Here is a 25,200-nt window from a genome sequence, read left to right on the forward strand (position 1 = left end):
TCCAGCTTAGCTCTGTACTAGCCTGCAGCCTCCTGGAGACCCCATCTGGGGCATATTTTTGATGGGAAAAAAACCTAGCAATGCTATTGATTGGGAATGAAACAAAACAAAATAAGGAAGTGGGTTTGATATTTATCTTGACTCCTGGCATTTGAGGAAAAACAGGTCTAAAAGATGGTTGAGAAAGGGGAGATTTTTGTTCTGATTCCACAGGGGCTTCTGGGTGTTTCTGGAATGTTTCTGGGTGACTCATGTGTGTGTGTGGGAAGGTTGGGGGGTGGGGGCGAGGTGTGCGTGTGCCCGCATGTGTTTAATTTTACTTGGAAATTTCCAGTTTTCATTTTTATTACTACAAATTAACATTTGTATTAGTCCTTCCTTGGGGCATTTTATCCCTGTGATAGAATAAACTGTGGGAGAGGGAGAACAAGATAATGTCTTAAGGTAATTTGAGAAAAATTGAGAGAGGAAGAAGGATAAAAGGTGTGAGAGAAGGTATGTGTGAGAAACACATTGCTTGTAGCAAAATTAACTGATCTATGAGAGGAAACAGGCAGAAAGGCATAGCCTCTTGAGGGACTGAACAGTGGAGGATGAAAGTGACGAGGGGGTCAGACACTTCCCAGCACCAGCCACCAGGTGGCACCATCGACCCAGGACAGCTTAGTTGCTGTCTAGGGTTAGGGACAAGAGGGGTAGGGCAGCAGGGCAGTGTGTGCCGGCCATTCGTGAGCTTGGTATGCTTGTAACTGGGTCGGAGGTGGCAGTGCCCAGGTGGGCTGACCATTAGCTGAAGTCTCACTTCTTCTGCAGCATTCAGTCAGGGAGGGGGAGGCTGGACCATTGCTACTGGGGATTAATCTGCTCCTTTCTCACCTCCATGGTCCAAATGTCTTGATATAAACCTTTCTGGGAGTGGAGTCCTTGGTTCTACTCTAAGCCTTTTCTTGCTGTGTGATCTTGGCCAAGTCACTTCTCTCTGAGCCTTGTTTTCCTCATATTAAAATGTGGAAATTGGAGCAGATGATTTTTGAAGGTCTTTTGGGCTCTGACGCTCTGTGGTGTACCAGAGAGCACTAGAGCTGGAGTTGGATTCTAGATCTTCCTCTGCCAGCCATGTGACCTTGGGTAGGTCACTTCTCACATCTGTGGAGATTATAGTCACATCATCCTCTTAGACTTATATAAAATAGAAGATGGAAAAATCCTTTCGAAATCTTTTTGGTGCTTTAGGAAAAGGAGAGTGTTGTGGCTTTATAATTTTTGCTGGATTTTTTTTTTTTTTTTTTTGAGACAAGGTCTGGCTCTACTGCCCAGGCTGGAGTGCAGTGGTGTGATCTCAGCTCACTGCAACCTCTGCCTCCTGGGCTCAAGCCATCCTCCCAGCTCAGCCTCAGAGTAGCTGGGGCTACAGGCATGAACCACCATGCCTAGTGAATTTTTGTATTTTTTGTAGAGATGGGATTTCACCGTGTTGTCCAGGCTGGTCTCAAACTCATGAGCTCAAGCAATCCACCTGTCTTGGCCTCCCAAAGTGCTGGGATTACAGCGTGAGCCACTGCGCCCGGCTTTCTCTGGAATTTAAATTAGCCAGAAGCAGGGGTCCACCATCTTCACTGCTTATAAAGTTTGTGCCTCTACACGTTACCACAGAAAAAGGCCTGCCTTATGGCAAGCGTTTGCTCAAGGTCACTGCATCTGTCCTAAATATCCATTGAATCAGCTCATTTCTCTCCATCCCCATTGCTACTGCCTTGGTCCAAGCATTCTCTTCTCTCATTTGGACTATTGCTGTAGCCTGCTGGCTGGTCCCCATCTCCAATGTCGTTGACTTGTCCAAATAATAGTCTGCCCTCCACATAGCAGCTGAAATAAAATTCTGATCAATGACTTGCCTGAAGGGTTTTAACCTTCAAATCTGCCGATTGTTCTCAGAAACTATGCAAACTTCTTAACAAGGCTGCCAGGCCCTCTCCAATCTCCCCTTTTCATGCGCACTCCAGTCATACCAAACCTCTTTCCATTCCTTAAACACCATATGCTCTGTCCTGTTTGCAACCTCGGAGTCAGACAACCAGGGTTCTAGTGCTGACTCAACAATGACTACTCCTGGAACCTTGGACTAATCTCTGAGCCTCAGTTTCCCAATTGTGCTTGTGATTGGACCGTTATATGAATTGAATGAGATTATGCATGTGAAGTGCTCAGGATGACCCCATATATAATACGTGCTCAATAAAAAGTGCCTTTTATTTTGCTCTTCCCACTGCTTGAGAAACTGTCTTCCTCCCTCACCCTACCATTTACCTGGCTGACATCCCAAACTTCAGGATCTAGCTTGTGTCACTTCCTAAGTGAGGGCTTCTCAGATGCTCCTCTGCAAACCAACTCCCCACCAGCACACAGAACCTGCCTGTTCATCAAAATATGACATTTGTCACTCGCCTGTTTTCCCAGCAAGACTGTGAGCTCCATGAAGGCAGGAACTGTGTCCGGAGCAGTCACCAATGTCACCTTAGTGCCCAGCACAGGGCCTGGTTCACAACAGCAAATATGTACTGAATGGGGGCCAGGCCATGGATGTCACAGAAGCCATGGGCTCATCTGGGGAATGAGTGGAGGTTGCTGAGCAGAACACAGAGCCTTGCACATCAAACATCCCCCAAGTCCTGCCTGACCCCAGAGTCTCCATCCTCCAGGATCTTGTGACAGCCATTCTAGATGGGGAGGGAGCTCTCTCGTGATCTAAATACACACATGCATACATATGGATGCTGGTGCCTGTGGTCCTCTTTCTGCCTGCCATACCTAAGCATGTGCTCCAGATGTGTATAGATCACAGCCCCAAAGAGGAACTGCAATATGGGATAACTATAATGGCTAACATTTGCTGAGTGTTGACTCTGTGGATTTTAAATTATTAACTCATGTAATACTCACAACCACTGTACCAGGTGGATACTCTTATTATCCCCATTTTATAGAGATACAGAGAGTGAGACAATTTCCCAAGGTCACATAGCTCAACAGTGGCAGTGTTGGGACTAGTACCTGGGTGCTTACCGGCCATCCCAGTCTGCCTTTCACAGAGGGTGTCACAACAGGATGACATCAGTATGAGGCTGTGTTCTCCAGGGGAATGTCCTCAGCTCTCTCCAACATGGGGCTTTGATTCTACTTTTTCGCAGTTCTGCCTGTTCCCCCATTATCCTGTTTGGCTGAGCTCAGGGGGACCTTGGCTCAGAGTCTGTTGCCATCACTCAGGGGTACGCCATTTCTGAAGCTTTCCTAACACTGCTGTGCACACTTCCCTGTCACACCTGCAAGTTGGTCACCTTCAAGTGCAGCTGGCTGGTCACATGTGGGTTTTAAGCCACAGCAGGTGGCACCGTGGGTAGACTGGGGTTTGAGCCTTGCCTTTCCTTTTACTAGCAGTGTGAGCTTTGACAGCAAAGGGCTTTAGCTTCTTTGAGCTTCGATTTCCTCACCTGTCAAAGGGGGATAATAATTCCTGCCTCTTCTGGTAATTAGAAAATTTTGCCTATAATATTTTGATTAGCACTGGCACATGGCAAGTTTCAAAAATATCACCTATTATTTTATTATTTCTATTATCAGAGCAGAGTGTTTTTACTCTGAATCTAGATCTCTCAGAAAGATCTTGTTGAGAACGTTCTAAATTCCCAGATTTTTTGTTTTTTCTCTCTCTCTCTTTTTTTTTTTTTTTTTTTTTTTGAGACAGGGTCTCACTCTGTTGCCCAGGCTGGAGTGCAACAGCTCATTGCAGCCATGACCTCGTGGGCTCAAGTGATCCTTCCACTTCAGCCTCCTGAGTAGCTGGGACTGCAGGCATGCATCACCACACCCGGCTATATTTAAAAAAATTTTTTTTTGTCAAGACAAGATCTTGATTTGTTGCCTAGGCTGGTCTTGAACTCTTGGGCTCAAGCAATCCTCCTGCCTCAGCCTCCCAAAATGCCAGGATTACAGGCTTTCTCTCTTTTTTAATGGTCATTTTATTTATATTACTAAGTTTCAAGATAGGATTGTTCAGCTTAGGGTCAGAAGAAAAGGAAAGAAATACCAACTGGAATTTATGCTGGCAGAATTTCAGCTCCATGTTTCAGAAACACACACAATTCAAGTTATAGCTGAGGGCAGCTGTCAGAAGTAAGGTGAGCCTGACACGACACTGGAGAAGCCTGGGTTTCTCATCCTGACTCAGCTGTGGCCTTGGGGTGTGGTCTGAGTCAGGTCCTGCCCTTCGGAGCCTCGGTTGGGATGCACTGAGCCTGGACAACCCTTCCAGCTCCTGATCCTTTCTCCTCCCCTGCTCCCCGCCGCTCCCCCTCCCTCCTTCTTCATCTTCTCGCTCTTCGTTTCCTTTCTGTCTCAGACACAAACGCCATCCAGCACTTCTGAATAGTACTTTTGTTCCGTGAACATCTCTTTTCTGAAAAGGACGATTGGTCAGGTTTGTATCTTTTAACTGCTGGCACATTTTATCAGTTAAGAACCTGCGTACCTCCCTCTCGGAAGCAGGCAGGCAGGCAGGCAGGCAGAGAGGCAGAGACAATGGGCGAAAAACAACTGTTTGGGGGCCTCATCCCTCCAGCAAATGCCTTCCTTCGGGGGAGCCCCCTTTCCTGCTCTTCCCCATGGCCCCGAGCATCTTCCAGCAGACCCCAGTGTATGACTCCTTCCTAGCTCCCCAAAGAATGGGGAGAGGGAACGAGCAGAGCCTGTGCTGGAGCCATCTCGTTCAAGGCCTTCAAGGCGGGGCTTGGACTTCTGGCTTGGCACTCCCTTGCTGGTGATCTTGGGCAACCCATTCTGGGCCTCGATTTTCCTGCTGGCACCAGAGAGAGCAGGACGCCTTCTTCAAATTCTTGTGCAAATTCAGCGAGAAGCAGTGCATGAGAAAGTGCTTTGTAAGCTGTAAAGCTCTCTTGCCTATGAGAGTATCATTGCAGTTCATCTCACATACCCGCTCTGTGGCAAGGGACACATTTCTGAACATCTCCAAGGGTCAGTTTCCCCATCTGTAAAATGGGGACTATATACTTAGGTCATACAATTACTGTGAGAATTCCGTAACAGAGGTAAAACACCTGGTACTGTTCTTGGCAGTGGGAGGTGCCCAGGTCTAGGTTGGGCCGTTTTCCGTTTCCCTTTTTTATTCCCTTACAGCGCCTTTCCCTGAATACAGTGTATAGGCACGCAGCCGCAGGCGTTTGAAACCCAACTGACCACTCTCTGGCCTGCACCCCACTTCGCTCCTCTGTAGAAGAGGGATAGTAACAGTATCTGCTTCCGAGCGCTGTGGGGGAAGATTCGACTGTGCCCATCCGTGGCTCGGCACAGAGTCATCACCAGGTGAACGTTGGTGATGCTGCCAGGCCTTCCGCCCTCTGGACATCCAGGCACTGGGCGTGGGCTGGACGGGACCCCGGCCACCATCTCCTTCGAGCCTACTCGTGGCCAGTGAAGAAAGCCAGGCATGAGAGGAGCAGGAGGCGAGTCGCTCAAGGGCACACCGAGTCATATCCCAAGATCTTTGAAGGAGGTCCAGGGATCCGCGGTGCCACCGTGCGAATACAGCTCGGCAGAGAGGCCGAGGTCACTGCGGGGAGGCTGGTCCCTTCCTCCTCGGCCCCGCGGTCCGGGCGCCCCATGGGCCTAGCTCCCGCCCACCGGCCGGGGGTCCTCGGGACTCGGGCTCCGACGGAGGAGCCCCCAAGGCTGGGGGCGGAGGGCAGACGCCTTCCAGGAGGTCACCTGGATTTCCTGCGCGACGTGGAAGGAGAAATGAATTCAGCTGCGGCAGAACGTGGCGCAAAGAGAAGGCAGTGCGCGGCGCCCCCGGGAAGGAGGCCGCCCGCTCGCGCCGGCCTCCGCCAAGCATTTGCAATTTAATTGACATTGGCGGCAGGAAGCCAATCAGTCTAAGTCAATTGACGTTTCGAGATAAAACTAATCGGCGGCCGGCGCTGCCCCCGCCGGCGCGGCCGCGGCGGGGCCCGGGGCGCAGCGTGGAGGCGGCGGCGCGCCCTGCAGGTCCCGGCGCTGGCGCGTGGCTCGGCCCGCTGATTGCCGCGCGGCCCGCGGCGGCCAGGAGAGGCCCGTAATGAATGACTTTATTTGCCGGGGCCCCGCTGAGAACAATTGAGTTTGTTATGCTAACAACGGATGCCAGCTTTCCGGGGCCCCGGGGGGCGCGGGCGCGGCGGCAGCCGGGAGCTGGGCAGCGGAGCAGATGATGCGCGCCGGGGCAGGGCGCCGGGCGGGGGCCGGACGGAGTTGGAGTCTGGACCCAGCCTGGAGGGGCGAGGCCGGTTCGGATGGCGGACGCGCAGCGTGGAACCGGGATGGGAGTTCTTGATCATTCCTTAATGCTGGACAGGCAGGTCCTCCTGGGTGCGACTGCCACTCTTTCTTCCCTCTGTCCCCGAGCCTGAGTGGGTTCTGATCTTGCTGGATGATGCCCTGACATAAACTTTTTGTCTCTTGCACCGGTGCAAAATTAGAAAAAGGCACAAACACAAAGGCATCCCTCTTTCCAGTGACCTGCAGTGGCTAGGAAAGTTCGGGACTGGATTTTGACCCTGCCACGTGTGCTTTGCGCCCTGGAGGGAAGGCCTTCCTTTCATCTCTGTCCCCTGTGTGTATCCCCATGTTCTGTGGCCGGCGCCCGTCTCAGAAAGCTCTTCTTGCCCCACACAGAAGGCTGCCTCATGGAGATGGCTGGCTCTGAGGCCCCACAGCCTTCTCCTGCCTCCCCCTTCGGACCTTGAGTTCCAAGGGCAGAAGTCATCTCCCATTCGTCCCAGTCGCCCTCAGTGCCCAGCATAGGGCCTGGCACACACGTGGAAGTAGTATGTGAGGGAATAGACTTCTCTCTTCTTTGTAATCTCTTGCTTTCCCTCTGGTTACAGACACCAGAGTTCCCTTTTCCAGTTCTGTTTTCAGGCATGCTGGCATTCACTCACTCACTTACTCACTCACTCACTCACTCACTCACTCACTCACTCACCAAACAACTGAGAACCAACCTTTCATCCAAAAAGGCCCTGGCCAGGGAGAGAGAATGTAACCCGTGTGATGAGTGTGTGGCAGGCACCCGCTATGTGCTCAGAGTTGGCAAAGGTGTAATAAGTGCTTGCTGAGGGCTTTTCCCTTTGTCATGGCACTCAGAGATTCCTGGTGCCACCCCGTGACAATCACCACCCCACCCCGCATTTGCAGGTGGACAAACTGATGCCCAGCGTGTTTGAGAGGCAGCATGATGCAGTGGAATGGGTCTAGGCTGGGAATCTAACACTAGCTTGCTGTGTGAGCTTTGTCCATTTTCTTCCCCTCTCTGAACCTTATCTATAAAGTCGGGGAGTTGGAGATGATGGCCTCTGAGGGCCAGTTGAGTGTGAGTTGTCTACAGGGAAGAGGGACTCAGGTCCCTACTCCCAGCCCAGCTCTCTTTGGCCTTACAGTGTGACCACTGGAAAAATATTGCCCTCCACCCTCGGCTGTACAAGGCTAATGGTGAGAGTGAAACACTCACTTTGTCATAGGCGAGTGTGGTGAGTGTGTATGTACCAATACTGTTTTCCTTTGGCTGTTGGAAAAAATGAGGCTGGGCGCGGTGGCTCATGCCTGTAATCCCAGCACTTTGGGAGGCTGAGGTGGGCAGATCACCTGAGGTCAGGAGTTCCACACCAGCCTGGCCAACATGATGAAACCCCGGCTCTACTAAAAATACAAAAAATTAGCCTGGCGGTTGTGTGCACCTGTAATCCCAGCTACTCAGGAGGCTGAGACAGGAGAATCGCTTGAACCTGGGAGGTGGAGGTTGCAGTGAGCTGAGATTGTGCCGCTGCACTCCAGCCTGGGTGACAAGAGCGAAACTCCATCTCAAAAAAAAAAAAAAAAAGAGAGGTTCAATAACCAGTCCAAGGCCACAGAGCCAGTAAGTCACAAGGCTGGGATTCAAACCCAAGCACTCTGTTTTCAGAGCCTGTGCATATAACCACTCTACTAGTTGGCAGAGGCAGCATATAACCCCCATAACAGCCCTCCCTTGCCCTACACCTCACCCCAGTCTTAGTCCCACCTGCCTTGCTCTTGGAGCTCCAACGTGCATTCTGCATGTTTTCAGGGAAGCAGGAGCACTGATTTTTCAAGGTGATTTTTCTCTCCCTGGCCTTTCCCTCTTGACCTAGGTACAGACAGCTGAGAGAAGGCTCCAGCAGGGAGGAGAAGCTGCTGTAGGAAGCTGGGACTCTTCTTGGCTCAGTCCTAGCTGGAATCTTATATTTGGGAAATGGTTTTCTAAAAAGGGCAGAGGGAATCCAGGTCTTGTCTTTTAGGATCAAGCTTTTACTATTCATGATCAAAGAAGTACATTTATTTCACAGTTGTTTTTGGTACCTGTCTTTCTATCCCTCAAAAGGGGTCTGGAGAACTCTTTCTCTCTAGAGCTATACCCTTTTCAGCAAGACAAATTAGGAAGATAGTCCCCAATATGGGATAGTCTTGAAGGGTAGAACTGGAGGCGCCTTGGAATCATATAAACCCAGTGATTTTAATTCATATAAACCCAGCCGGGCGAGGTGGCTCATGCCTGTAATCCTAGCACTTTGGGAGGCCGAGAGGGGTGGATCCCTTGAGCTGAGGAGTTCAAGACCAGCCTGGGCAACATGGTGAAACCCCATCTCTACAAAAAATACAAAAATTAGCTGAATGTGGTGAAAAAAAATCATATCAACCCAATGTTTCCTCTTTAAAACAAGTATTTTGTAGCGCTTCCTTTGCTATCCTAAAATGAAATTTAGAGGAAATATAATCCACCCATACACATAATTTAAAAAATAGATTTAATGCACCAATTGTAACAAAAAGGGGAAAGAAAAGTAAAATCATAATAAAATGATATATTTTCATTATGTAAATACTAAGACATGACTACACCAGAAGACATAATAAAGTAGTTAGTTGTTTGCACTTAGGCATAGAATCTCCATGAATGCAGCAGCTACAAATGTGGACAGCTGTGTTTTTTGGCAATATAAATATCTCTGGCGGTGTTGCCATCAGCGAACTGATTTTCTGAAATTATGAACATGTCCTGATAAAATTCCACCCAAAGCAAAGCATAATCTTCCCTCAATGTATATGGTGGTTGTATTCTTGGAAAAGTCAGTGTAAATGAAAACACCAAGTCTCTGTGTATATGAGAAACACAGAGTTACGTTTATGGCTCACATATCTATAAAGAGTTTTCACCAACTTCAGTGTGTGATGGGTCATTCCAAAGATGTGTGAGATGCAGGCCAATTATTTACTGTGCTGGACTGTGCTGGGTAGCATCCCTGGCCCCATCCATTAAATGCCATACTTCCTCCCCCATAACAATATTAGTAATAATTCATAGATTTCCCACATCTCCTCTGATCTGATCATGCTTATGGACAACCACTGGAATGAATGGGTTTCTCTCTAGGGTCTCTTTCTTTTGGGAAGTTCTGTGGAGTCTGTGAAAAAGCAAAATCTGCATGTATTGTGCACCCATTGTGTGCAAGACCTGACCTGGAGACACAGAAGCATAGCCTGATTTAGATGTGGAGCTGTGAAAGCTACGTGACCCCGCTCCATGGGTGCTAAGCTCCCAGGAGCCTCAGTCAGTGAGCATAGCCCCACCCACATCTTATCCTTCTCTGGGATGCCCCTTGCCTCTTCCTTCATGCCCTCAAATCCAAATCCTGGCTCAGATGCCACCTTCTCCTTCCAGGAAGGCTTCCCTGACACCCCATCCTCCTGCACTGGACAGGTTCTTTCTGTCTCTAGACTCTCATTGCCTGCGGTTGAGGGTTCTCTTAGGATACTTTCACAAGCTTGGACTGCAAGTCCATCTCCAGGCCTTCTCTCCTTGACAGAGAGTGGGCTCCCTGAGGGCTGAGACTGGGTTCCCTGGCAGGGCTATGCTTGGAACCAGAGCACCAGCAACAGATCAATGAATGCTGGAACCAAGGGATTCACCTTAGCCAGGTACCCCTCTCTGTACACATCTTGTTCTATTTATTTATTTATTTATTTATTTAAGATGAAATCTCGCTCTGTGGCCCAGGCTGGAGGGCAGTGGCGTGATCTTGGCTCACTGCAACTTCTGCTTCCCGGGTTCAAGCGATTCTCCTGCCTCAGCCACTCAGTAGCTGGGCCTACAGGAGTGTGCCACCACACATAGCTAATTTTTGTATTTTTACTAGAGGTGGGGTTTTGCCATGTTGGCCAGGCTGTTCTCGAACTCCTGACCTCAGGTGATCCGTCTGCCTCGGCCTCCCAAAGTGCTGGGATTACAGCGGGGAGCCACAGAGCCCATCCCTTTTTCTTGTTAATTTAGCAAATGGCTTCTGTTTTCTTGTCCTCACTCTCAGTCCTTATTGACTCTCAGGATGTGCTCGCTGTGCAGGCAGCACTCTCTCACTTGGAGTCCAGCAGCTTGTTTGCTCTGACCAGTGCTGTAGGCCTGGCACGATTTATTGACCCCATTGCACAGATGTGTTGAGAGAAGTGTAAGATCACACAGCTGGCAAGTGGCAGAGCCAGAGCTCGCTCCCTGTGCTCCACCACTTTTGTCACTTAAACACTTCCAAGGCAGAGTCTCTTCCCTGGGGTGTCATTCATCCATTTACTGGCTCCTGATGTGGTATTGGGCACTGTGGTCTCAGAGGTGGGTAAGGCCTGGGAGACCCCATTGTTTTCCCTCAGGGATTTTCCCTAGGGACCCTTTTGTTTTCCCTTAGGCAAGGCATAGAAGGGGAGCATCAGATGTCCCCTGGGAGGGTGTGGCCACTATTTCCCAGTAGGAGGTCACACAGGAGCAGCTGTCTCCCTTCTCCTTTGGATCTTTTTTTTTTTTTTTTTTTGCCAGTTTCAGTGAAATTCACTCTACAAGTATTTATTTTGCACCTGTTATGTGTGCTAGGCATTGTCCTAGTTGCTGGGGACACAGCAATGAACAAGACAGACAAAAATGTTTGCCTACATGAGTGACATTCTAAGGAAGAAAGACAACAACTAAATAAGGAAAATAAGCAGCATGCTGTTCAATGCTCTGGAGGAAAACAAAGCTAGGTGAGGAGACAGGGGATGAAGCAGGGCTGAGGGGGGGCCTTTGCTGTTTTTGGAGGGTGGTCCTAATGATGAGCTGACCTTTGAGCAGAGGCCTTAATGGAGGGAGGAGTGAGTGAGGCAGATATCTGGGGGAAGAAGTTTCCAGAGAGAGAAGAGCAAGTGCAAAGACCCCATGGCCAGTGAGCTTAGCATGACTGTGGAACCCTAAGGAGGCGAGTGTGGCGGGAGCAGAATAAGCGGGGAAAGAGTGGGAGGAAACGAGGTCAGAAAGGTGGGATTGCAGGGGGATACCCAGATTGGTACCAGTAAGGCCTGGTAAGCTGCAAGGGGCTGTGGATTTTGCTCAGAATGGGAGTAGATGGCAGCCTAGAACCTCCAACAGGGAACTTCAGAGGCGCATTTTCTCCCCTACCTCCAGTGAGTCACTCACTCCAGCATACCTTCCCTCCTAATCACCTTCCGAACCTGCCCCCTTCTCTGGGTAGCCATTCCCACTGTTAGCTCTGTCCTGGCTGAGGGCTCCCACTCGACCCTGGGCCTCAGTCTCATTTCCCTCCAACAGAATCTTTACACTGTGGCCAGATTAGACCATATGACCCTCCTCCCCCAACCCTTCTGGGTCTGGAATTGTGAATGTATTGATATCATCAGACAAGGGACTGACTGGAACGGAGACTGGGGAATCTGGGATGTGGGATTGGGGCTGCTGGTAAGTGGGTTGTCATTTTGTCTGGGAGGCAGTGCAATGCAGTGCAGTGGGTGGCCCAAAGCCCCTCCCCCAACCCTCAACCAGCTCCCAATCCCCAGCCTCGTCTCTGGCTTCGGCAATGGCTCCCCCCAGAGGCACCTGCTTTATTTATGGCTTCTCCCCAACTCCCCGCAGTCAGAGGAAAGTCCATTAGTGTGTTTGCAGACTCTGCCAGCTCTGAGCAGATGCAAAGCTTATTTGCAAACTGTCATTGCCCTGGCCTCCTCCAGAGACTCTCATGCTGGGCTCAGCCTTGTGCCTCCAAGAGCCACCTCCCTCAGGCAGCCACCGGGGCAAGCCGCTTTCCTGATTTCCCTAAGCATAGTCTTGGCTCGGAGTTGGGAAAATTAAATTAAATGCCACGAAGGAACCATAGCAGTGCATTGGGCCATGTTGACAGTAGAGAATGAAGTCCTCTCTGTCGATAGGAGCTCATTGTTTTTACATAAATTGGGGAGGCACTGAGAGAAAGTGGAAAAAGTCTTGACCTGAGAGCCTGGGACCCAAGTTCAAGTCTCTGTTAGGCTGCTGAGTATCTTGGTGATTTGGGGCAACAGTTTATTGCCTTCTGGGCCTCAGTTTCCAAGCTGCACAAGGAGCTACAGACAGGCTTGGAATCCACTCCAAGCTCCAGAATTCTCTGATTTGAATTTTGGGGATGTTTCTTTCATCCAATGAGCTGGGGACAAAGTGATTTGTCCAAAATGGCTCGGTAATTCTGAAATTGCCTGGAGATTGGCCTCACTGGGGTACAAGGCACTGAGGAGTTGAGACACCAGGGCTCTCAGTCTCACCTGGCCTGATAACTCTGCTGTGTGACCCTGGGCAGGCCACTTTCCGTCTCTGAATCCATTTTCTCATCTGCAAAATGGGAATCGTACTCTCCTGCCCATCTCCTGAGATTATCATGAGAATCAGATACGCTGATGTATGTTTCATGTTCCACAGGAATATGTATTTGAGGGGTGCAATTGTTATTATTTTGTTTCTGTTATCCTTTTCAGATGTCTAGGCATGCACACTTGCCAGTGTAATTCAAGAATATGCCCCTATAGGGTACAGAGCCCAAACACATCAATTTAACTACATAAAAGGGAAATAATGGTGCTTCCATGAATAATGAACAGCCCTTCTTATAATTTGTGCTTGTTCAGTTCCATGCCCTCATAAATCCACCATTCCTGTGTGTGTGTGTTTGGTGGAAAACACACCACAGACATACACAAAAGCCTCTTGAGTTCTTTTCAACTGGGACAGGAGATGACACACGTTGGCAGACAGAGGCTGATCTCTGTGTATCCAAGAGGAGTCGAGCCAGTCCGAGTACATCTAACAGGTCAAGCTCTGAAATGAAGAAGCAATAAGCCAGTGAAATGGTACTATCACTGAAACATGATTGATCAATTGAATTCTATCAGAGACAGTGGACAGTGAGATTAACTCAGGCCTGATAGGTTCAATGAGTTAAAGCATGATGTTCATTTCAGCTTCATTTCACCAGTCTTTGCTTGTGAAATTGGTCAATCAATAGAGGTTGAAGATCATATATATATATATAGATATCGGGGACCATCTTATGGGGAATATAATCTTGGTAGTTGGCTCCTGGCTGGGGCTGCCTGCTGCAGGTAATGGAGACAGAACAGGGACTCCATCAGCCCCATCAAAATGGCCTGATATCTTCTCCAAATGAAAAGTATTTTTGGATCTCTGATGATTTACCTTTTTTTTCCTCCCTCTCACTTTGATCTATGACAAAACCCATACCCATCTTGGAGAAATATAGTGATTGCTCCTGAAAACATTTGTGCAATGATCAGATAGATACACTTCAAATGCGAACCTTCTTTTTAGTTATATCGTCCTTGGGAAAAAAATACAGACAATAATTTAAAAACTCAAATACGGGTAATGCAAAGATATCAGAGTAAATATGATTTTTAAACGCTTTTATTTATTTATTTATTTCTGTGCAGTGGGGGCTGGGAGAGAGACTGCTGTGTGCATGAAGGCCATAAAAGGGATGTATGCAGGAGAAGTCCTTCCAGGTATAATTAAAACGAAGCCTTTCGCATTCTTTGATCTCATTTGAAAGCACAATTCACAGAAACAAATCACCCTTTTGCTCCTAGTGATATTTCATTTGCTTCAGAATATTTTCACTATGGCGGTTAACATCCTTCTAATTAGTGTGCATATCCCTCTGTAAGGTGGAGTAATTAGGGACTACTGTACGAGGTAATGGACTTGGACAGTATGGATTAGAGAGAACAGACTTGCCCTGTGGCAATGCACCAGGTATTACTTCCTTTCTGCCTCTTGTTTGAGGTCATCTTGATTCATTTTAGCACAAAGAAATCCCATCTCTTCATACCAACACCATGAGAGTTTCAATAATGTATTTGCACTGTTTGTGTATCAGAGTGTATATTAGGTTCTGGATAATGGATAGTGATGCTGAACAGCTCGACAGAGAGGGAAGAGCCTCTCACACTTTGCCCCCTTCCCCCTCCTCCAACTCCTGAATTCTAATCATGCTGAATTATAGCCGTTCCCCTGCACGATGCTTTCTGTGCCTCCAGGCTGTTGCAGATGCTGTTCCCTCTGGTTGGAATGCAGTTCCTCTTCCCTGGGCATTTCTTTGGCTAACTCCATCCTTCAGACTCAGGGTAAGGCTGGACATGGTGGTTCATGCCTGTAATCCCAGCACTTTGGGAGGCCAGCCTGGCCAACATGGTGAAACCCCTTCTCAACTTAAAATACAAAAAACTAGCCAGGTGTGGTGGTGCATACCTGTAGTCCCAGCTACTTGAGAGGCTGAGGCAGGAGAATCGCTTGAACCTGGGAGGTGGAGGTTGCAGTGAGCCAAGATGGTGCCATTGCACACTCCAGCCTGGACGACAGCGTGAGACTCCGTCTCACACACACACAAAAAAACCCCAAAAAAACAAACAAAAAAAGACTCGGGCTACATCTTTTCCAGGGGGCCTTTCTTGGGCTACACTTACCCCTAGTCTGGATTAAGTGGAGTGAGTTAGTGTAGGGCTAGGAGCAGACTCTGGAAGCAGACTGCTTGAGTTCAGACCCTAGCTTCTCCACTTCTTAGCTGTGTGATCTTGGGCAACTTACTCTTTTTTTTCTTACTTCCCCCCACCCCCCGAATCTTTAGATCTTGTGACTAGGCAAGTTATTTAACCCCCTGCCTCAGTTTCCTCATCTGTAAAATGGGAGGAAGCAATAACAGACTCGACATCTTAGGGTTTTTGTGAGGATCCAATGGGGAAGGTGTTTAGAACAGTGTCTCACAGAGTGAGCTCTGAATAGGGTCTGGCCGCTTGCATTAGGCTCCCAGGGCTGTGTCTGCTTCTCAGGCTCCTAGCATTTATCGCACTACATTGCAATTATTCACTTGTCTTCGTCCTCCAGGAGGGGACAGGGGCTAAGACTTGAAGCTCTCTCTAGCTCTGGTGGGAAGGGCAGGGCCAGATACCCAGTATGTAGCTCAGGGATCAATGGATCCAGGAGGCTTGAGGCAGGAGTCAGAGGCCTCATGTCCAAGCTCACCTTGAATCTGCTGTCTGGCCCCTGACAGATCCCTTTGCCATCTGGCCTCCCATTTGCCATCCTCGAATGTGGAATCACCAGCCCTTGGGGCCTTTCCCACACTGACAGCCTGTGACTCATTGGGTAACACCCGGCACAATCAGATTCACTCTGGTCAAACCTGAACGTATTTGGCAGTTTTACAATTTCGCGTTTTCCTTCTCTGAGAAGAAAGATTGAGTGAAACTAATGGCTGAATAATGGTAGTTTCAGTGGAATTTTTCTCCACGCCACCTTGATTTTTCTTATTCTGCAGCCCCAGTTTAGGACAGGATTTAGAAAATGACTCAGAACATTGATTTTTGTTCCGGGCTACAAAGGGACATTTCCAGCCCGGCCACCCTCGTCCCTAGCATGGGGCCTGGCTCATAGTAGATGTCCTAGAAGCATTTGCCAACTTAACCTGGTTGCCTGTACCCAGAATCCCATCTCTTACCTTGGCATCTTGTTTCCCAGGCCTGGCTCTGATCGTCCCTCCTCCAGGACCCCCCTCCCTGTTGCTAGTCATCTCTGGATCACTCTAAGCACCCCAAACAGCACCATGCAGAGAATAGAAGCTCTGTAATGAGTTTGAGCTTGAGTCTGTGAACAGCATTTTGTTGTTGTTGTTGGACTCTGAGCAATATATGACTTGCTGCATTTTCCTTTTGGTATATGCTGCCAGGGAGCTTAGAGCTCAACTGAATTTAGTAGTTTATCATCCACTCTAGTTCAAAATTTTATGAACAGCCTCAAATCTGTCTTAGAAGTAGGCGAGACATAAACTCTTAGTTGTTTCACTTTTTCCTCCTCTGAGATGACTGATATAATAGAGGTCACTCCTGAGTTCTCCGATGATGCCAGCGACTGTCCTAGTGCTGAATTCTTCTGAGCCATACAGCCCTGCAAGCCCTCAAGCCTTCCTAGCTTAATAATTCAGTCAACAAACATTCATTAGCAGCTCCTATGCTTGAGGTAAATGGAACATGGGCTCTGCCCTCAGCTCATACTTTAGCAGGGGAAAAAAATACTAATTCTAGAAACAGCTCATGTTTATTGAGCACTTACTATGTGTCAGGAGTTATGCTAAGTATTTTACATGTATTCTCATTAAATTATTTCGTCAACTCCAGATACTATTATTATCCCATTCTACAGATAAGAAAATTGAGGATTAGAGCAGTTAAAGAAGTTGCTCAAGGCTGGGCGTGGTGGCTCACGCCTGTAATCCCAGCACTTTGGGAGGCCAAGGCGAATGAATCACGAGGTCAGGAGATCAAGACCATCCTGGCTAACATGGTGGAACCCCGTCTGTACTAAAAATGCAAAAAATTAGCCAGGAATAGTGGCAGGTGCCTGTAGTCCCAGCTACAGGGTAGGCTGAGGCAGGAGAATGGCGTGAAACCAGGAGGCGGAGCTTGCAGTGAGCCAAGATCGCACCACTGCACTCCAGCCTGGGCAACAGAGCGAGACTCCGTCTCAAAAAAAAAAAAAAAAAAGAAGTTGCTCAAATATCATGGGCTTGTGAGAGACAGAGTTCTGGGATTCGAACCTGGGCCCGCATGAGTTCAGAGTGCCCAGGTTTCCCCACTGTTCTGTACCGGGTCTGCCACAGTGCCCAACTTCACTTTAGCACATGTAGGAGCTGTGCGGGCACTCTGCTGTGTTATCTTGGGCAAATTACTTCATCTCTCTGTGCCAGCTTCCTTAACTGTGAAGTGGAGATTCCAAGAGGACTGAGTTCACAGAATGGTTTGTGAATAGTAAAATCCAGGCCATAGTGGTGGCCCATGCAACGTGCTGAGGACACCCAGAAGAAAGGGTGGTGAATTCAGCCTTTGGATTTGGAGGCAGGCTTCAGAGAGGAGGCAGCTTTTAGACTGAGACTTGCTGGGCAGGAGGGAAGTGCATGCCAGCAGAGGGAGCAGAATGTCCGGGGGCACTGGGGAGCAGTGGTGAAGAGCTACATGAGGGCTGACAAACGGCCTGCTGGGATGGCATCGTGGGGTGAAGCGGGGGGTGGCCCTGACTAGAGGGGCAGGTCGTCGAGGCCTCGGGGGCTCAGGCTTTGTCCCCGGGGAGCCTTGGAAGGGTTTTCTTGATAAAAATGGGGATGACAGCAGCTAGCATTATTTGGACACTAAACTCTGTGCCAGGCGCCGTGTTAAAGCGTCATGGAGATTATCTCATTTAATCCTTACAAAAGCCCCACGAATTGTCCTGCATACTGTTGTTTTCAGTTTACAGATGAGGAAACTGAGGGCTTTCATCTTAGCAGCTGACAGGAGAGTAAAGGGAGGTGTCCCGAGTGCTAGATCTGCAGATAAGAGACCTAGGTACAAATCCCAGCATTGCCACTTTGAGCTGAGGGACCTCAGTGACTCAAGCTCTCTGAGCCTCTGTTTTCTCATCTGTAAAATGGAATAAGAATACATACTTCATAGAGATGTTCTGAGGGTCAAAGAAACTGAAGGATGCACAAATAACTTGGCTCAGTGCCTGACACTGAACAGCGCTCTATCCGGGGTGAGAACAGGGGATGTGGGGAGCTTTGCAGCCCTGTTATCTCTGTCAGCCCCACTTCATTCTTTGCTAGGGACAGACAATGCTCTCTCAATCTTGCACAAAGAGTTTTGTTAACATAGTCCCAGAACAAATCCCTTGGCTTCCTATCCTTTTAAAAAATTATTTGGTTTTATTTTTTAGAGACAGAGTCTTGTTCTGTCACACAGGCTAACGTGCAGTGGCTCCAATGTAGCTCACTGAAGGCTTGAACTCCCGGGCTCAAGCAATCCTCTTGCCTCAGCCTCTTAAGTAGCTGGGACTACAGGCCTGCACCACCACAGCCAAGCTAACTTTTTAATTTTATTATTATTATTATTTTTGAGACAGAGTCTAACTCTGTTGCCCAAGCTGGAGTGCAATAGCATGATCTTGGCTCACCACAACCTCCGCCTCCTAGGTTCCAGTGATTCTCTTGCTTCAGCCTCCTGAGTTGCTGCAGGCGTGCGCCACTGCACCTGGCTAATTTTTGTATTTTTAGTAGAGACGGGGTTTTACCATGTTGGCAGGCTGGTCTCGAACTCCTGACCTCAAATGATTTGCCTGCCTCGGCCTCCCAAAGTGCTGGGATTATAGGCATGCCTATAGCCACCATGCCCGGCCTATTTTCATAGTTTCAAACAGCTTAAGAGTAAATATATCCCCGTGAAGAAAAAAGGGATTTATTCCTGTCTCTGACTTTCCCCCAGCACTCCCACCACCCCCAGCCAACAGGCCTCTCATCACAGGAGTGCTCATTCAAGAGGATGGGATCCCCTTGGCTGGCTCAGGCAGTCTCTTAGGGGTGGGATGGATCATAGCCAGGGAGTCCCCTATAAAGACTGCACAACCACCAAAATGGGAAAATAAGTCAATGCTCATTTAATACTACTTAGCACACAAAATCCAGGTGGATTTTGGTGGAGAAAGGGGTTAGAAATGACCAACTCAGCTACCTTAGCTTACTCCTGGGGCCTCTGAGGCTCAGAGAGGGAGAGGAACTTGCCTGGGCCCACACAGCAAGTCAGAGCAGAGCTGGGGCTAGAACCCGGGACTGCTAGCTCCCCACCCTTTTCCCACTGGGCCCTGCCACTGCCCTGCCATGCTAAGGAGCAGCTGTGAGGATGAAGGAAGCTGTATAAGGGCTGTGGCTTTGGCCTGGGCTCTGCAGAGAAACTAGACTCTGAGAAAGGCTGGAGGCTGACCTGGTGGCTCCAGCCTGTTTTCCTGGGGCTCTTCAGCCTCCAGATGGGATTACATCTCAAAAGCCATGATGCTAGAAGGGATTTCAGAGATTCCTGTTTGTTTTTATATTTTTCCTCCCAGTGAGCATCTGCAGACATAAAGTGCATGATGATTTTTAAAGAAACAAACCAGAACCCTCCAAGAAAAATGCAAAACCCCTGAATCTGCTGTGCTCCGAAGAAAATGCAATGGGTTTATGATCTTTTAAGACACACAAGAGACAGCTTTCTCTTGACAGATGGGAATCTGAGGCTATTTTGCTTCTTCCCTTTTTGCGTGACCAGACCCGATTGTGTAAAGCTTTTAGCTTCAAAGCTGGGTTGTGAATAACATTGGTTTAACCTGAAATTTAAAGCCAGCATTTCTTTGCTCCCCGAGACGGGGCTTCCTGCCCCTTGCTCCCCTGAAGCTAGCTTCCAGAATGTTAATTCTATGAGCCATGGTTGACTAAGCCCAGCACTGGGTCTATTACATATTATTTGATTTGGAGTAGAAAAAAAAGATTTAAAGATACCATGCCCCCTGTATACCTTTGTACTTTTGCCCGTGTCTGTCCATATATTTAAGCATACCATTCACATTGTGAGTTCAGACTTTTCTCCCTGGAATGAAATGGGTCTGAGCATTTCTGTAGCCTGCCTCCAAGACCACATTCTCCAATTAAGTCAGACAGCAGCTTCACAGTGCAGATGCGAAATGCTGGGGAAGCTTGCACCGGAGGCCTGGAGGTTCAGACCTGCCCTTGTGCAGGGGCTGATTTTTGGTATTAATTTTTGTAGCTGTCTCTGAGCATATAATCTGTTTGTTGGTTCATTCTCACTGAGTGCCCACTGTGTGCGACAGCAGAGGCAGGACAGAGGGACCCTCTTAAGACCATGCGCCTTTTCAGTCAGAGTACTTATCTTGGTTGATACTTGTACCTTTACCGGTCTGATTATTTTTCAGTTACTGTTTGCCACCTCCTCTGGACATAACTCCATGAGGACGATGGCTGGGTCAGCTTTTGCCCATCACGGTGTCCCTGGCATTAGCACTCACTAAGCTTGGTGGAGGGAAGAATGATGAATGAGTGAGGTCAGATGGAGGGATCCTGACATTTTCAGACAGACATGCAGAGTGATGGTGCTTGTCACACTTGTCACAGGTAGTACCAATTCGTTCATTTATTCCACAGATATTCGCTTTGGAGGACAGAGAGATGAATTACCTCCCTCCTTTCCCCCGAAGGTGGCTCATAGCACAGTGTGGGAGTGAAGGGCCCAGGGCATGTGGTTCCTAAAATAAGGGAGAAAGTGGTCAGAGCCCTAAGAACGGGAGCTGGAGGACCAGCCGGGGCATGAAGGAAGGCATCCTGGAGGAGGAGACATGTGTGCTTCTGGCTGTGTCTGTCTGGAAAACAATGCCTGTGTCCATGGGAGATGGTTTCCATTCCATATGGGCACAGTGAATCACCTGCGGCTGAACAGGTCAATCAGCAGATCACCCTCAAACACCCACAAATGCAAGCTCCTACCTCCGCCGGCCCCTAGTTTCTACCAAAAGAGGAGGCTTGGGAGCAGAGTTTAGAACGCATGGCCTGACCTGAAGGAATGAGCGATTCAGGCCCTGGGACTGAGAAATGTGGAGGGCACATGTTTCCCCAGCCCTTCCCGTGTCTCCTCAAGACTCCTGCAGCAAGGCTCAGATCCTCTCTCTGGCCTCTGGGGCTGTCTGGCTCAATTCCTCCCAGCCTCTCCAGATTCTCCTGGTGCCTCTTCCCTCTCTCCCTCTGTTCTTTTTACCCCCTTCTCTCAGGGCCTTTGTACAAGCATCTCCTTGGTCTGGCACCCTCTCTGCCCCACCCCCTCTCGCTGGTCACTCCTCACAGTTCCATGCAGTTCCTCTTGGAGACTCCCCTGCTTCCTCCCACAGGCGGCCACTCCACACCCCATTGCGCATGGTCACATGGATATATTTTTATGCTCTCTTTTCACCCTAGCATCAGTCACAGTTGTTTGTAATCCTATGTTTATTCCTGTGATCACTTGACTAAAGTGGGCTGCCCTCTCTAGACTGGAGAGAGAGAGGCTTGTCTTGATCATCACTGTATCCCCTGTTTTTGTTTATTTTTAAAATGTATTTACTTAAAAAATATTACCTGATACAGAGTAAATATTTTATCAATATTTGTTAAGCCAATGGATAACAGATTATGTGTTTTGGAGTGTCCAAAGCCTTCTTAAGGAAATGACAGACACTATTGCCTTTATTTCCCTAGTAAAGAAAGCAAGCGAGGTGCTGGTGGGGTGAGAGCTGCGAGGGCAATCGCGGGACAGGGTGAATGCCCGGAGAGGCGGGCTCTGCCCAGCTTGCAGCCCTTCAAGGGCAGTCCACTCGCCTCGGCCTCCCAGGTGCTGGAATTACAGGCATGAGCCACTGTGCCTGGCAGCCTAGATATCCTTACAGGCTCAGCTGACGGGGCTATGGCTGACTCTCAAAGAACCAGGCAGGACGCAGCCAGTCCGCTTCTGGGGGGACTGCAGAGAGGGGCGGGTGTCCATCGAGGCTGCCTGTGCTGAGTCTGTGTGGTGTCCTCAGGAGGAGGGTCTCCTAACACCCCCTGTGTGTACACTTGAGGGCCTGTGTGCCCTGAGCCTTTACTGCGTGCTGGGCTCTACCGGGTGACCAGACAGTGACCTTGCCCCCAGGGGCCCTCAGTGGAGCCACCCTCTCTGAGCTTTGGGCTCCGAGCTGTGGAAAGAGCCTGGCCCATGAGTCCCGTGGGAGAGGGATCAAGCCTGAGGACTCCTCCGGGAGGGTGGCCTGGCTGGCTGGGAGAGGCCCCCTAGAGCGGCAGAGTTGAGGGGGTCTGATGGAGCAGGCTGGGTGGGCTGGAGGAGCTGGGCACTGCCCTGCTAGGGACAGAGCCAGGCCTCAGCGGGAGTCATTAGGAGATGGCTGACAGGAAGGAGGCTTCACTGAGTTTCGGGCCTGGCTGGCAGGGTCAGGGCTGGGAAGTATGACTGAAACTGGTGGAGGGAGAAGCTCCTGAAAGTGGATGTGCCCCTTCTGACAAGGAGGAACTTGGTGGTGTCCGGGGGACCAAGGCCCACATCATGCTTTCGCAGGAGTGACTGGGACCAGGATGACTGGGCAGAGCCACAGCTGAGTAGGAAAAACTGAGCTGTCTTTCCTGGTGTGCGTGTGTGTGTGCATGTGTGTGTGCATAGAACTTTGAGAAAAGGATCATTTGGTGGGTGCTGACCAATGGAAGAACACTGCTGGGCAGACAGACTGGGCTGTGAGCTCCCATACCTGCTAGTCTTGGTGACCTTGTGGGAATGGTCCCCGTGGGGATGGGCCATGATGGGAGAAGGGTCTCTGAGGATGATGTCCTGTGGGCAGGAGCAGGCACCTGTCTTGTGGAAGGCCAGGGTCACGGGCTGCCAGAGGAGGGGCCTAGGCTTCAGGCTGGGGAACGTTGGTCAGAGAGACCAACTTCTGCCTTGGCCCACATGTGGGGTATCTGGTCACTCAGGTTGTGGCCCAGCCTACAGTATCCTCTTGGGTCAAAATTGGTGGGGAATCCATTTTCTTGGAGGGCTCATGAGCTACCTCTGAAGGCCCTTCCTATAGAGGATGCTGGGTCCTCTGAGCCTGTTGGCTTCTACAGGGGATCTGAAAGGCCAAAACTCAAAACTGCTATCTTTGTTCAAATGTCAGCCCTGCATTGCAGTTGTCCCCAGATAAGTACAGTTGAGGAAGCATTGACTTTTGACTGAGTCTTGGTGACACCACATCTCACTGCTTCATGGGCTTTAGTCTGGCCTCATTCCTCACATGGGTGGGAGCTTGACATGACAGATGAAGTCTAGTCTAGGGCAGCAGTGTGCTGGTGGGGGTGAGGGTCAGACAAGGCCTTGAGTGAGGGTCAGACAAGGCCTTGAGTAAGGGCCAGACAAGGCCTTGAGTAAGGGCACGTTTTAGCATGAGAGCAGACCCACTCTGGTTTTCCCCAGGGCTTCCTGACTGCAAAGGCAGATGCCTCACCTCTGGGCCTGGGTTTCAAGAAGCCTCTGGTCAGCCTTGCGTAAGCAATGTGGTCCCAGAGAGCCCTGGGGAATGATGTACCCCTGAGGCCATTTCCTCGAGGGAAACATTTGCCCTCTGTGCTTGATTATTTTGAGCAGTTCAAGCTTGAGACTCAACAGAAGATATTTCATCCCATTTGTTTCTTTATTGATAATTCATAATATTTCTTTTGACATGTAAGCATCATCACCAGAGACTGTTACAGTGTGAATAGCTAACAATACAGAACACAGAGGGAATTTAATGTTGTACTTAGTTAATTTACATTTTGTAATAAGCAGTACATTTAAACTTCTGAAACCAAACCAAAGAAAAACATGCCATGAAAAGTCTCTCCCCCTCACCTCCACTCACTCACTTCCTACCTCCCTGAATGAGCAACCCCTGTAAATGTTTCTCATATATCCTTTGGAGAGATCTATGTTGTACATCGTCTTATTTTCTTCCTTTTTTACACAAAAGGTTGTACATTATACATGCTGTGCTGTACCTTGTTTTTTATTTTTTAACATAACAATGTATCTTGAACATCTTTTCATATCAATTCTCAGAAGGAAGCCTCATTCCTTTCAGCTGCTGCACAGTTTTCCATCATGCAAGTATGCCTGGCTGAGTTAACCAACCCCCCACAAATAAACTCTTGGGTTGTTTCCAGTCTTTTGCTACAAGAACCTTGTACATACATCACTTCTCACATGTGTAGGTTGAGCTGTAAAATAAACTCCCAGAAGTGCAATCGCTATATCAAAGGAAATGTGCATTTGTGGTTTTGATAGATTTGTCGACTTGTCTAGCACAGGTGTTGTTACCACTTCCACCAGAATTGTATGAGAGTCCCATTTTCCTACAGTCTTCCTAGCACAGTGTTTCACTGACCGGTCACATGATGTGGTAGCAAATGTCCAGGGTAAGGACCTCAACTCTGGGAAAAACTGTACCTCCCAGGAGGGTCTTCAGGACATGAGGGGCAGGAGCACCTGATGACTAAGCCTGTGGGTCAGCCCAAGCTCGAATCCTCAGGCAAACCAATAAATCTCTCTAGGTCTCAATCTTCTCATCTGCAAAGTGGGGAAAATAACCTACCTTAAGGGTCATCATGAGGATTAGATGATTTGATGCATGTCAAAAGGGCTTTGCACAGTCCCTGGCACATGGCTGCGGGAGGCTGGCTCTGCACTTACCAGCAGGTGACCTTGGGAAAGGCAGTGCCTTACCTGAGCCCCTGCTGGTGTCTTCTTGGGTCGGGGAGGGAGTTGGGGTCAGGTCCTTTTCATAGTCTCAGGGTCTGACCTGTCTTTCTTTTTAGCAACGTGTATAGCCTCCACTCACCCTTTCTCTCTCCTGCTCATCAAAGGTATTCAGGAGTCTCCAGTGCCGAACGGCCACTCACTTCCGGGCAGAGATTTCCTCCGGAAGCAGATGCGGGGAGACTTGTTCACACAGCAGCAGCTGGAGGTGCTGGACCGCGTGTTTGAGAGGCAGCACTACTCAGACATCTTCACCACCACAGAGCCCATCAAGCCCGAGCAGGTACGCCCCGTGATGCACGCCCGCCACACCTGCCACCGCCACACCGGCCCAGCCAGGTTCCTGAAGGCAGAGGCATCTGGCAGGGTGTGGGTGAGGGCACACCAGGTTCTGCTCAGAGAGGTCTCTTCAGTGTTCTTGGCCAAACTTGGGCAGCCACTACATCCTACAAGGTCGGGAGGGCTTGTCTGGGGCTCCAGTGGCTTCTTGCCCTGGTGCCTCTGTCGCTGGCCAGCCGGGGGGTGGGTGACTTTTCTGGCTGCTCTGGTGTCCTTTCCAAGGGCTCTTTGGACAGAAGGGTGTAATGATCTTTCGGGCCATGTAAGGTGGTCCTGGGTCAGTATCTTGTCAGTCAGGAT

General features: G+C 49.3%; 1 protein-coding gene across 9 annotated transcripts in view; it reads left to right on the forward strand.

Annotated features, from left to right (window-relative positions):
• PAX5 (paired box 5) overlaps positions 1 to 25,200 on the forward strand; it is a 191,422-nt gene that overhangs the window by 41,223 nt on the left and 124,999 nt on the right. For all 9 annotated transcript variants that reach the window (XM_003263323.4, XM_012509210.2, XM_012509211.2 and 6 more), the window contains one exon: positions 24,669 to 24,844. In XM_003263323.4, coding sequence (XP_003263371.1) covers positions 24,669 to 24,844 — 176 coding nt within the window. The remainder of the gene's footprint in view (positions 1 to 24,668; positions 24,845 to 25,200) is intronic.

Source organism: Nomascus leucogenys, chromosome 8, assembly GCF_006542625.1.
Source record: "Nomascus leucogenys isolate Asia chromosome 8, Asia_NLE_v1, whole genome shotgun sequence".
NCBI lineage: Eukaryota > Metazoa > Chordata > Mammalia > Primates > Hylobatidae > Nomascus > Nomascus leucogenys.